We start from the raw sequence: 14,584 nt of genomic DNA on the forward strand, positions 1-14,584 counted from the left end.
ACTAGTGGAACCGTCTCCCGGGGATGGACGTGGAATCGACGCGGAAATTCTGGCTCGCGGTCGTCCAAATGTACATGTGGACTTAACCGAGGAAATTGGGCCCTGGGAATGGGAGGCCGGGGAAAAGGAGGGAAACCCTCCGGGATGGGCTGCAACCAAACAAGCCCTTAGAGTTTAGACGTTTACTCTGCATCGAGCAGGTCTGCTGCCAGGTACCAGATACCAGCCACGTGTCATGTTTTATCAAATCCTTACAAGCACCTCAAGGACTGCACATAAGATTAGATTTCTGGACAGTGTCGAAATGCCCTATTCTCTGCTACGTGTAACTGTTGTTGTGTCACAGCAAATTGCCTATATGTATTACTGTGAAGGTGGTATTTACATTGATTCAATTGTTAGTTTGGCACTTGTAAAAAAATTATATATGTCCCTTATATATTTGTACAGTATAATTCTATTGTGCAGAAATGTATTGGATTAGCCAAATTGCGTGACTTTTTGAGAAACATAATTACATGAAGCAAAGAGGACTAGCCAAATTGCGTCACATGTCAACAATTGATTTGTCTTATATATTGTTCATTTGGCAAAGGGTTTTTCAGAATTTGGGGGGCGCAAATTTTTTTTTGGAGGTGTGCCCCCCTCCCCCCTCCATTCTTTTTCCTGCGTCCGTCACGTCACTGGCCGCCCGGCTTACACGGGCACCTCCAAATCTCTTCCTATAGTTGGTCTGGTCCAAAACTACGCCCGACAATCCCACGCTGACCCAACCCATAGGGATTGGCATGACGACACTGGTGTGTGTGCCACATAGGATACGGACGCGCGAGCACCGCACGACAACGTCCATCCATTCTTCCTGCCCTACCTCAGCTCTCTCGTGCCTCCACCCACCAAATCATCGTCGCGACGTCCCTGCTTCGACGCCGTTTCCTCTGGCCACCGCTACCCAGCAACACCGTGTAGCAACCCCGCATAGCCAAGAGATTACATTGGGTAGATGATGAAGAGGTATTGTAGATGTTGATGGATAGGTGCCGCCCCAAGGAGGAGAGGCGGGCATGACAGGGAGGCGCAGCTACGGCGGTGCAAGGTACCATGCGGCGGTTGGCCCTATGGGAGCACAACCTTTTTGCCCCTTCCTTGGCCCTCCTTGTTGTTATGGATGATCCCTCTCCCTTGTAGATGGCAACCAAGGTGGTGGAAATTTCTTTATAATGGGTGGCCTCCTCCAAAACTAGGGTTAACCGTCTTTACATAGGTTTTGGCAATGCATCTTGGCCATGGGATTCAATTCCTTTCATCCAAGCGCTCTTCGGAACATCTAGAACCTTCTTAGGGTCTTCTCTCTGTCCCCGCAAGCCCATAGAACCAACCTATGGTCGAATCCATCAAATATGGCAAAAGTTGGAGTAAGTCTCCATATACTCTTCCGGGCTCCCTTGGTGTCGTTTTAGGGTTTCGGTTACGGGGCGGTTCTGGTTGCATACAAACATGTGCTTTGATGTTCCATCTGCGAAAGGTGATCAACCGAAAATTTCCTGCAACTTTCACATTGTAAATTTCTCCGTTTGATTTCATATTTGAATCATGTCGTGACAATATTTGAAATATGTCATGTAGAGACAGATTTCGGGAAATTCCGAGTTTCACCGCAATGAGGGGCCCCATTGCGGTTTCCAGTTATTCCTGCACACCTAAGTGTAAGACAAAAAATTATACACTTTTTCAACTATTAAAAGTTTAGTCCAAATAAATATAATAAAGTTGATAAATATTAAGAATTTTAGCTTAAGAAACAACAAAGTTCATGTATATGTCGCCGACGTATGAACTACACACAAGTCCAAATCTTAGATTAAGCCGATTAATGATAGATTTTTGTGACCAAGGCCCATGAGTCCGCCAGACCGTGTCAACGGTGCACCGCCGCTGCCGCTCCTCCCTGAGCCGGCCTTACGTTGTTGGATGCGGATGAAAAGTCACCGAACGGGTCAAGAAGACCGCATCCGTTCCAGAGATGAGGAAGAAGGAATAACCACCGATGAAACTCCATGGTGATCCGAAGATCCCCAGCCAGAAGATGTCCTTAAGATCCACACCACTCTCACAAGCTTCTCGACGTCGTCGTCGAGATGGGGCTGAATCTGGGAGACTTTATTGAAGAACAGCCGCTGCCGCCACCACCCGGGCGCAGCCCTACCAAACTTTCGTCCTAAAACCAGAAAAAACGGAGCCCTCCCGTCGACGGGGACCAAAATCCACCCTCCTCCATGGCCTGAAGGGTACATAATTGGGCAGATCGGCAGCTCCGACGGGAGGCGGTTGGGGAGTCTTTTGATCGCCTCACGCAGAGACGTACCTGTTGTGGCATTGCGTGTTTACATGCCATCAACTGGCTGAAGAAGTTTGAAAATTTCACACGGTTGATGCAAATTGTTTCAGACTTCCATAGATTAGGTAGTGTACAAGATAACGATCTGCATGGGTGGTTCTCTGGTATATATCGTGTAGGTGCAGAATGTAGCATCCAGGTAGTAGCTACAAAAGGAGGTGATGTGCCAAATGTGACACCCCATGAGGCCATGAAGACGGCATGACTCAAGGTACAGGGTGATCACGCCGATGGCGTGACTGCGGAAAGGGCTGAGCGATCTGTATCGATGAACTACACCAGCAGGCTAACCACATTCAGCTGGGCTTACTTATCAGGCTAAACAACTTTTCTTAGGGAATCAGGCTAAACAACCTTTTTTTTTTTTTGCGAATGCAGGCTAAACAAACCTAACAACTATTAGTTACTTCTGTTCACTAGTACAGACGTTAGGTCTTATATATGGGAGCGGAGGGAATAGTAACTTGTCTAACACTGAAACTTGTTCGTATCTGCTTCGATTCCTCCCTCCCTTTCATCCCCTACCTCGTCACTAGCTCGATCCCCATCAAGGTTGTAACATGGAATTCAGAGGCCTTGCGATCAACGCCATCGGCGTACTCATGTTGGCTCTGGTCCTACATCAGACCCAGGTGGAAGCCTGGGTTTGCTGCTGCAGCTCGGAGGCGCCGCCCAAGCCCGGATGTGAGGGACGGCATTGCTACAGGGAGGAAAAGCGTTGCTGCTGCCTCCTGGAGCGGGGAGATAGATGCGCCTATCCTTGCATCGTCATCGCAGCCTTCTCAGGTACAAACTACAAACCAATCGTGACGTTGTTGTTATTTCCCTCCATTGAGCTTATTTATTTGAAAATGTATACTCATGCATGTTTTCGTTTGATTTGCGAAGGATCACAAGATGAACACGGAGCGGAAGCCATTGTTGACGTTGCCAAAGCTGCTGCTTAATCAGGCCACTGCATCTGCATGGGTACAGTCGTACAGAGTACAGACTCTGCAAGGCGCTGCCCATGAATTCATGGCATGTTCTTCATGTCTTCAGTAATTAATCAGATGTTTTAGCCAATAATCATTTATGTCATGTATCAGTAGTTTACTTTTTCTTTCAGTAAGAGCTGGCCTCGCGAGAAAACAATACCTAAAGTACGCTTTATATGAACCGTTTCATGAATCACTGCGAATTGAGTTGTCCATTGGTCAAAATATGTCGTTTTTTTACCACGAAACGCCCGTCGCGTTCCAGCATCTGAACTCCCTACGTTCCCCCATTGTAATCCATGCATGCAGCAAAAAGAAAAAAAAACTATGCAGAGGCCTCAATGTTGAAATATCAGTGAATTGCTCTTTGGTGAACTGACTCGGTGTGTGCAATTCTACATCACCATGTCCAACGAGGAAGGTGAGAGAGAGAGAGAGAGAGAGAGAGAGAGAGAGAGAGAGAGAGAGAGAGAGAGAGAGAGAGAGAGATATGCATCTAGGTACACTAAAAATAATCTGATCGATCAGCACTGGCACCATCAGCGGATGCAAGATAGCGAAGCAAGGAACCTAGTGAAATACAACCAGACAGGGCATAAAGGACCAACCTACATGTTCGTGAATATAAATTTGGGGAGCAATACTGCAGTTTTGCTTTTTTCGATAAAGGACGCTTGTATTACTTAAAATGTATAAGTATTACACCTGGCCTATGCATAGCTAAGATGCACACAGCCCTAAAACAAACCGAACAAAGGTAAAAGTGGATAGACATAAAACAAGAAAGAGTCGTGGAACTACGTTTGAGCGGTCCAATTCTGAGATTATGCTGCCACTCATGTTGGATAATAATATCCTTCGTCGTATCCTCCAACCGTATAGACATATTTGTAAACAGGTCGCGATTCTCCACACGCTGAAGCGACGACCATGAACGGAGCAAAATGGTGCACCGGTAGATAACCTGCATGAGAGAAGCATTTTTTTTTGTCATTTAAAACCTTGTCATTACATGGTCAAAGTGACCAAATAACGAGACAATCGCTCACACCCTAATAAGTTGTTTAAACCTATAGTCCACCCTACTGAGCCAATTGCCAAAAATATTGGCGACACTACGTGGAGGGTATAAGGTAGAACCTATTTCGATGATTGACCATATAGATTTCGCGAACCGGAATTGGAAGAATAAATGTTTAATTATCTCATCGTGATGACACAAGACACTCTTTTTTAATTGCTTGCCAATTACATTTAGCAAGATTGTCTTTAGTAAGGATGACCCCCCACGAAGATACCATGCAAAAAAAAACCTTTTTCTCTAGAGGTATCTTCATCTTTATCTTTCAAATAAGCTTATTATTTACTACCGGCTTGACATTTTGGATCAACCCTTTATACATGGAATCTAGAGATAATTTACCATTCTCATTAATATTCCGACTCTGACGATTGCGTTAAATGGACGGACGCCAAACGCCCAACAAGATCCCTTCTGAATGCTATAGAGGGTGGAGAAGTCTCCATCACCTTAGCAAAGGTATCCCCTTTATGACGCATAATATTGTATAAAACCGGATAGTGTTCTCGGAGAGTGGCATCCCCGATCCACTTGTCCTCCCATAACCTTATTTGAGATCCATCCTTAATAGAGAATGAACCAAATGGGAAGAATTTCTTCTTTGTCGCCATGAGCCCAAACCAAAAGTTAGAATCCCTGGTTTCCAATATACCTAGAATATCGCCTTCAAGCTAACATACTTTCTCTTAAGAATGGTTTTCCAGACCCTATCCTCGGTGAGTAGTTTAGCCAACCATTTACCAAGCAGCGCCCTGTTCTTAACCTCGAGGTCATGAACACCGAGCCCCCTTGATCCTTGGGACGCACACAACTCCCCACTTTGTTAGCCGGTATTTCTTCATCTCACTATCCCCTTGCCAAAAGAATCTTGATCATAGACCGATACAAGATTCTTTTGGGTAACTGGAAGAAAGATATCATATACAGTACCATATTGGTTAATACTGAATTAATGAGTACCAGTCTTCCTCCCAGGGATAGTAACTTACCCTTCCATCTACTTAAACGCTTTTGTAGCCTTTGATCGACATGTTGTCATTTGGCCAAAGTAAGCCTCGGAAAATAAATCGGAATGCCTAGATAGATAATTGGAAACTGACCCACCCCACAGCCAAAAAGCTTGGCATATAGGTTCGCCTCGTCTTGGGCCTCACCAAAACAGAACAATTTTCTTTTATTGGAATTACTCTTTAGACCTGATAGTTGCTCGAAAGCTGATAAAATTAATTTCAGATTTCTTCCTTTGCCTTTTTTTGCTCAGTGTATCTGGACTACTTTGTATAATAGGATTTAATTATAAATAGGTATTCCGTTTCATCTAGTAACATAACGTAAGCATATTCCTATAGTTGAATAAAATCTGGAGTGGTGTTGTATTAAGTGAGCATGAGTTTCTAATCACTCAGTGAGCATCTTGTATTTCATAAAAATTTTGGGTTATATAGTCCTTACATAAGGGCCACTCTATCCAACTTTCAGGCATTAGGATACATTTAAGGCACAAATAATTATCATAAAAGATTCTCACCATATCATAAGATTCATGTTCTTGAAAATCGGCACTTCTCCAAATCCAGAAGACGGACGGAATTCTAGGATTATACTTTTGGGCAAAGACTTTTATGCAGACTTCTTCTGGATTATCTAAAGAGAATCATATAAGATAGATCCCACCATCCACAAGGTGAGGAACCACCCCTTCAATTTGTCCATTAGTCTTAGCTCGATCCATCATAATAGCAAGCATATCCATCACAATGTTAAAAAGAACCCTTAATAACGGATCACCTTAAACCTTTTTTCCTCTGAAAATATCTACCAACATCATTGTTGATTTTAATGGAAACACTTTCTCCGAAAACAAAGTTATGAATGAGAGCTCACCGCTCATCATCTGCAGTTTCGCTTCCGTACTACTCCATCTGTATCGGTTTAACAGGCATGCACGTAGTTCAAGAAAACACTTTGATCATTATTTTGGTTAATAAAATATGGAAAATATGTCACAATAATTATATCATTGGAAACCTAATTTGAACATGAATCTAATGGTATAAATTTTATTGACATATAATTTATATTTTGTTAACCAAACTAATGGTCGAACTTTATCTTAAAGTGCGTACGTGCCTGTTAAACCAATACGGAGGGAGTAGTCTGAATTATCCACTAATAAATTAAGGAGCGGTTCAATCGATCATCATCAGTTGACTGCCATTCATGGGCCAAAGAACCAAGCAACGAGAAGAGATGGTAAAGAAGAACATGCACCATTCAGTTCAGCTGACACTTGAGACATGAGCAACTGTAACAGCTACAAAACCATGCCAACCACATTTCACAACCTTTGTAGCTATGGCATATGGCTTAGCAGCATCACTGCCCAAGCACTCGATCCAATCCAGCGACGCCACACTGCCACCGAGTGCTGACTGCTGATTGCTCAATCCGGCCAAAAGCTGAGATCGCCGCCGTGATCTAGTAACCGACTGAGTGGTGACGGCGAGTGACCACAGACACCTACCTAACGAAGGAGAGGCATGGAACAAGCAAAACGGGGAAACGTCTATACACTACCATGCACGTGCCATGCCGGCGCCACCTACGGCTAGCTGCTGTACATGATGACGAAGCACGGGAGCACGGCCCGGGGGTTGAACACCAGCAGCTCGGCGTCGTCCTCTCCCCGCCGCCCCCCGGCGGCCGGCGACACGGGCACCATGGAGTCGTATCCCACCTTGTCGCCGTCTCCCGCGGCGCCGCCGCCACGGACGACGCGTCCTGCCACGACGCGGCACACGAGCATGGCGCGGCGCACCTGCAGGAACGCGAACTCGCGCTCCACGTCCTCGGGCAGCGAGGCGTGCGCGGCCCGCGCGGAGGAGTATGTCGCGATGCCGTCCACGTCCGCCTGCTTCCCGGCGAACCCGTGGCGAAGGATGGTGCAGGCGCAGCAGTATGGGCTCCCGCACACGCCGCCGCCGCCCAGGGAGCAGAGCGTGGTCGCGCAGTGGAACCGCAGCCGCTCGTTGCCGTCCGCGACGCACCGCTCCTCCTCCACCCCACCAGCCGTTGCGCGGCGTGCGGCGCGGGCCCGGACGAGGTCACGGTACTCCTCGAAGCGGGCGAGCGCGCGGGGGTTGTGGTGGATCCTTAGGATGCGCCTGACGACTGGTGGCTCGCCATCGACATCAGCGCCGGAGAACTGCTGCTGCCGCCAGCCGGCGAGGAAGATCATGCGGATGATGTTGGTGCTGGAGTCGACGTGGGAGAGCTCCGAGAGGGAGTGCTTCATCGCCTGGTGGAGCTCCAGCTGCTGCGGCTTGCCCAGCACCTCGCCGCACGTCTTGCACGGGAACAGGTCGCCCCGAGCGGCGAACGACCTGGACAGCCGCCTGGTGGCCGCCTGCGGCGAGCACGGCACGGGCGTGACGCCGAGGGACTGCGGCGACATCGGGGACAGGAACGGCGACGCGCACGGAGACGACGGCGCAGACAGCAGCACGGACGAAGCCTGACGCTGCGTCACAGATGAGTGCGCAAGCGGCGACGATGACACGGTGGTCGTGACGGCCTCGTCTTCCTCTGGAACAGCATTCTTGGCTCCTGAGGAGGAGGAGAAGATGCGGTGGATGTAGCAGCGGAGGCTGGTGGCGAGAGACGACACGTGCCTACTGCGCCTGGCCCTGGCCCTCTCTTCAGCAACGGTGGAGGACGACACGGCCGGGGAGAAGGCGAGCGGCGATATCTTCCTCCTCTTGCTGCTGCCGACGACGACGCCATCGTCTTCCTCGTACTGCTGGGAGGCAGAGCCAGGGGAGAAGCAGCATCCGGATTGGCCAACGTGGAGGAACATGAGGAAGAAGAGGGAGAGGAACCCGCGCAGCAGGGAGCTGCATCTAGCACCACCCGCCATTAACCCCGATCACCGGTGCGGTCACCGTCAGCTCGGGCTCCAGGGGCGACGACTCAGATCATGATCATGCCACGACAGGGCTCGGGCTCCAGAAGTGAAGGAGGGAATACTCGGATGGGTTAACGGGAGAAGCAAACCGAGGACGGAGGTGGAAAGGGGAGGGAAAAGTGTGGGTGCTTAAAAGAGGAGAAGGAACATGGGCTGGATCCTGGATGTGTGTGTGTGTGGCTGTGTTGGCGAGAGGACGGAAGCAGAAAGGCGATCCGGGGACAGCAACAGTGTGTCCGGGTACACGCACGAATCGGTTAAATCACTACCTAGGATCAATGCAGATGCACCCCGGCTAATCATGCATCACGCAAAGCGTACAGTCGTGCACTCAGCTGGTGCCGATGGTGCTTGTCACTGTACTCTTCCCATCAGCCAGGGCTATGCGCCATTACGCCGGGGAGATGGCTGATGGGGATGCAGGAACTTGCGAAGAGAAAGAAAAAGGACGGCCGAAGTGGATGCGCTACCAGTCGGAGACCAGCTTGATTCCGATCAGTTCAGATCAGGTCAGGCTCGTCGGTGCACCGGACCGAGAAGTGTAGGTTCGGAGGGAGCTATCATTATTCATCCTGATGTCTCCTCTCTCCATCTCCATTATACATCATCGCGTCCCGTCTTGGTCTCGCTCCATTATTATTACTCGTCTACAGAGGCCAAGACTAGAAAAATACCCAACGGGCTCGTCGTCGGCGTCGACCACGGCTTGTCCTGCCCCCCTGCCGACTACCGTGCTGGGCTGGCCGCGCTACGATGTGCGGCCGTGCCTGCTGCAGCTAAACCCCAAAGAAAACAGTCGAGGCAACGGACGGTACAGGGTACAGAGGACGGGACAAGATCCGCCCTGTTCCAGCGAACAGTCGAGGCAAAACGTGCAGCCTGACCGAGCAGATCCCGTCGCCCTCCCATCATCGACCTGCACGCTCGACAGAACGAGCTGGACTCCGGCATAAAATACGTACGATTCGGCGAGAGCTCGGGAAGATAAGATAATGTTACCACGCTCCTAGCGCCAGCTTAATGGCGTGGTTCCATGTGTGTCATCCTCAAGACTCGAACACGGCCAAAACAGATGGGAGGCCACGTCCACGGTTGCACAATCATGTGCATCCAGCTCCAGCTCCAGCTCCAGGTACAATGTACTCGAGTGTGTGGAATCCAAGACGGGCGATGCAACCTGCAAAGCAACGTTAAACACCTCAAACCTGCGTCTAACACAAGAAACGAATGATGCTGGTGCCCGGCAAACAAAGACAGTCAGTCAGACAGACCGGGGTTCTTGAGATTCGGCACCATCACGGTGTCCTGGTCAGACCTGGTGGCCTGGTGGGGTTATGCAGTACCGTTAGCAACATATTTATGTTCCTAAATGAGATCTTCTTAAGCAAAAGAACACTTCAGCACATGCTTACAGTACAAATAGACCACTCCGGTGCGATTCCAGGATATCATCAGCATGGATGGTTACCTGGTAAAGCAAGAATCCAAGAATTCTAATCCTAGAAGTGGCAGGAACTTTAATGAACAAACTGTTCAGCTCCAACTCCAAGCATGCATGCACCAAGATTATAAAGATCAAAGTACATTATGCAATGAAGTATACAACCAAAGGCCTGGCCCACCACAATGCGGGCATAACCTATGTTGGTTTATGATATGACACCACGCAATCCTATTTGGTCTCAGAACACTACATTTCTTTTCCTCAAAAAGAAAAAAAACTACATCTCTACTCGGTACAACAGCTAATTTCATACCTTACCTCCCAGTATGGCACCAAAGGGTGATTACATAGCATACATTGCCTTGCTTTTAATGTGGATAAGAACGAAAAAATATAACCTGATGACCATTCAATATTAGCCTAGGACTTCTCCTACCATATGCGCATACTGATCTAAAAGAAATTTAAAACAAAAAAATAAAGATCAACTCCAACTCCAACTACAGGCATTCACCAAGATAATAGAGGTCATGGAATGAAGTACAAATGGCCGGGCTAGCGCGGGAGGCCATGATGTATGCAGAACAGCATATCTGTTAATTTATGCTATGGTACTACATCCATTGCCTCATGCACCGATATGTTGCGACGATCACACATACCTATTCAATGATTCAAAACACCTACATTTCTACTTCATACAACAGTTAAGTCCATATGTCAAAACCCAGCAACGTTTCCAGCCTATATAATGTGCACCAGGAAAGTAGACATATTAGGAGCAGTAGAGGAGCAACAAATTACAGAACTGAACCAAACATGTCTGAGACTCTCCAAGTAGAGCAGGAAGGGTGATTCCATAGCACACGTTGCCTAGCCTTTAATTTGGACAAGAATGAAATATAATCTTACGACCATTCAGTATCAGCCAAGGACTCTCACTGCCATATGCTGATACTAATAGTAATTAATTATTTAAAAAAAAACTAATAAGCTATCATGCGCGTACAGGTTTTAGTTATCTCTTCCTTTGTACTCCCTCTGTTGTTCTTGTCGTGGTTTTTGTTCAAATTTGAACTATTGAACTAAAACCACGACAAGAATTATGGAACGCAGGGACCATTCTAAGTGCTATCTCAGAAATTTTCTTGGCAATCTGCCAACCAAACTGTACTGATGTTCTGAAAAGCCTATGCTGTACAAATTCACTGTTGCAAATACTGTTTTGGTGACCACATAGAATACATTGTTAAATATGAATGAAAGCTGTCTTTTGAAGTAAGTGAACTTACGTCGTGATGTTACACAAAAAACAGTCCCAGTTCAACAATTCATTTGTACCATTCAACACTCCAAACATAAGCATCCTGACAAACACCATAAAATTATTGCCCATACTTGAGCTTCAACAAGTCATGAAAATTCGAAAGAGCCAACAGAAGATTGTACATCAGGTGATCAGATTTGCAATGACAAAGAGGCTACTCTGGCGACAAAGCCAGGGTCGCAACTCACACTATAAGGGAAGCTGACTTTTAAGATTGAAAGACGAAGACATCTATTATGATGCTTAGTTAACATTTTCCCTTCATGATAATCAGTAGGGTAAGCCCTGAAGACTGTCCTAGACCATGGGCATAAGAGATTCCAGAGTTAGAAACTAGCTTGTGACAACTTTACTGACCGCAAACCTTATAGTACTTTTTTTCCCCAAAGAATCTCCAAAAGCTATATTTCGAACAGATCTTTAATGTCTGTAACTTCTAAGAGTTTAGTGAGAAATACTACCCAATGCTACAGCTGGCGATAAAGGAAACATAAAACAGTTCAACGGGAGTTCCATGGAAAAAAATTACGGGCAACATTCTCAGGTTTGATTGCATAACTAATAACCCATGTTTCTAACCAGCTAGATACAGGGGGGACAGGCATGTGCTAAAAAATGATTATATAAACCATTCGACTGTAAAGCTCGTCTATGTTATCCCAAGCTTATTTTGCAGGTTAACTACACCACAACAGAGGAGTAAATCACTCAGGCAATGCTGTCGAACAGAATAGATAATTGACAAAATACACAAATACTACTACTCTATCAACTTCTCCAACCAAAGACCGAGTTATTATTTGGAGTACATTGGAAGAGCAAACCAGTAATATTTGAAATCTGATATCAAGTTTATGAGTTCTAATTCTTGCACAATGTATAATTTCGTGAGTCATAATCTAAAAAATATAAAGAAAGATACGAAGAGATAATTCTGCTACCAGCAATACCAGGCCTCTACCAATGTTCCTACATGGCACTGTCTCCTAACCACCAATGTCAGATTTTTGCCTTTGTGGCATACAGTTAATGAGGACAGACAGAAACCGTTTCTTATCCTAGATAGTAGATACCAATACATCGATTGTTAAATATTTTAGTCATCATCCAATAAGATAAATATGATAGTAATAAAAGTGCAGTATACATATCAAATACTTGTCTATAAATTACTACCCATTGGGATGGTGAGTATCTAAGTGACATAATGGGTTTACATATGAAAAATAACTAAATAAGAGATGGCCACTAGGGCTGGCATCAAGTCTTTTTATCATTTTAAAAGATAATAATGGTAACTTGCAAGTTCTGACAAGTTGGTGCCCTGACAGGATAATGAGAAAGCAAGCTGAATAACAAGATTGCACTATATTTAGGGTGCTAGGGACTAATTGAATAACGATCTTGTAAAAAAACTAACTCTTACTGCTAAGGCTAAGGGATTACAAATATATGCTTAGACCAAAGAAGGTTGCTTCAGTATAGGCAGATGTTCGCATCAAATGCATCTGTAGTGGGAAGAAATGTAATGTTACCACATCAAATCTTGGAGCAGAGTTGAGGCAGGAAGAACCACATTCAGGAACTAAATTTATGCCTGAAGTGAACAAAGAGAACATGGCAGCGATCCTCTACTAGAAAATGTACTTGTAACTTCTTTCGACAGTCAGAAAATTGCTATGGGAGAGAGATAGCACCAGCTAGGCGGGAGCTCTCCCACACTTCCACAGCTGGCATGCCTGCTCTGGTCACAAACAAGCGGTCTCCACCCCCTTCCATCATCTCTATCATCCCACGCTTAGAATCCTCTTCCGTGTCCATATAGCTGCTCCTGTAACTATTTTCATTAATTCCTTTTGTGTCGAGCATCTCCTTTGCTCTCGGCTGCTCTCCCGAGTTGTATCTGCCATTTTGTTGTTCTTCCAGTCTGGACCAAACCTCCAATCCATCCTTCCGGCTGACAAACACCTGGGACTTGTAGCAATGCAGAACACTGCCATGACCCCCTCCACTCCCTCTTGGCCCCGATGACATATACACCCAAGGGTCGTCACTGAGGCGCCTCAGGTCTGCAGCTCCAATGTCTCCTGACTTCGAGCACACCTTGTAAAGCACCATCTGCTTCACATCCACATCTGCATCTGCAAACGGATCTCCGAACCTGCTGCTTCTTCCAGACCCCCCTGGCTCGCTTGTCTCCCAGACCACATTCCCAGAACGAATGTCCCACAGCCGCATGTACCCGGAGTAGCCAAAAGCCCCTGAGCTCACAGATGAAGCAAACACCAGCCCAAGCTCCTGCAGGTGCACTACTCGACCCGGCGAAGATGACTTGGCCGCAGTCCCACCTTGCCGGCCAATCTCCTGCACTGGCTTCAGAGTTACAGGGTCAATCGCCAGGATGCAGTTCTCCCGGTGTGAGCACTCGAATGTAGCGAAGATGGGTGAATTGGTGTCCGCGGCATCGGCGGGAGGACGAGCGGCAATGGCGATGACTCTTGATTTAAGGACGCGAAGGTCGGACGGGTCCGCCCATTCGACGGAGGCGACGTGCCGGCCTTCGAGGAAGTCGTACACGTGGAGGCCGGGGGAGGAGCTGGACCCGACCACGGCGAGGCTGGGGGAGAGCTGCCGGAGGGAGGTGGCGCGGTGGAGGTGGGTCCGGAAGGTGGTGAGGTGGTCCAGCGCCGGGGAGTAGTAGGTGAGCTGGCCGGCGCCGTGGGCGAGGCAGAGGGAGCCGTCGTGGTGCGCGGCGAGGGCGGTGGGGAAGGGCTCGGAGGCGGGGGAGAGGGTGGATGCGAGGGAGGCGGAGAAGCCGAAGAGCGGCGGAGGGGAGAGCGCGGCGAGGAGCTGGGCGTGGAGGCCGTAGAAGAGGGCCTCGTCGAGGAGGATCCGGGCCGGGAAGGCCGGCGGGGAGGAGGGGGCGCGGATGGCGGAGAGGATCGCGGAGAGGAGCGCGGGGTCGCGGTCCACGAAGGTTGGGATTGGGGAGGGATCGAGGGAGAGGGAGAGGGAAAGGGAGCTTGCCTCCTCCAAGGCGAAGAGCTTGCCCCCCACGTTTAGCTGCTTCGCCGTGCCACTCCCTCGTCGGCCGGCGCCGGCGGCGCTGGTTTCCATCGATGCTGTCGCTCACCACTCTCTGTCTCGGAGAGGAAACCCACTGCTGTCTCTTGCTCGGGCTGTTGCGCTGTCCGACGAGGAGACGACTTTTCCAGACTTCGGTTCAGGCTACTGGATAAAGAATGGAAGCTGGGCCAGCCATGTCCGGCCTGAAGTACGGGCCGAGCAAGCCCTAACCTCTCTTCTTTTTTTTGAACGATGAAATCCGAGTTCTATTTTTCCTTTGAAAAGGGAGCAAAAGTTTTACAAGAATGAAAACGAGATTATTACAGG

General features: G+C 47.9%; 2 protein-coding genes across 2 annotated transcripts; both read right to left on the minus strand.

Annotated features, from left to right (window-relative positions):
• Positions 1 to 6,710: 6,710 nt before the first annotated feature.
• LOC124649790 lies at positions 6,711 to 8,503 on the minus strand. The gene has a single exon (XM_047189361.1). The coding sequence runs from the start codon at positions 8,370 to 8,372 to the stop codon at positions 7,065 to 7,067; it is 1,308 nt and encodes a 435-aa protein (XP_047045317.1). The 5' UTR covers positions 8,373 to 8,503; the 3' UTR covers positions 6,711 to 7,064.
• Positions 8,504 to 12,497: 3,994 nt separating this feature from the next.
• On the minus strand, positions 12,498 to 14,308 carry LOC124708271 (protein ENDOPLASMIC RETICULUM-ARRESTED PEN3). The gene has a single exon (XM_047239953.1). It carries the CDS (start codon positions 14,306 to 14,308, stop codon positions 12,869 to 12,871), a length of 1,440 nt encoding a protein of 479 aa, XP_047095909.1. The 3' UTR covers positions 12,498 to 12,868.
• Between the last annotated feature and the right edge of the window lie 276 nt (positions 14,309 to 14,584).

The sequence above is a fragment of the Lolium rigidum genome, chromosome 4, assembly GCF_022539505.1.
Source record: "Lolium rigidum isolate FL_2022 chromosome 4, APGP_CSIRO_Lrig_0.1, whole genome shotgun sequence".
NCBI lineage: Eukaryota > Viridiplantae > Streptophyta > Magnoliopsida > Poales > Poaceae > Lolium > Lolium rigidum.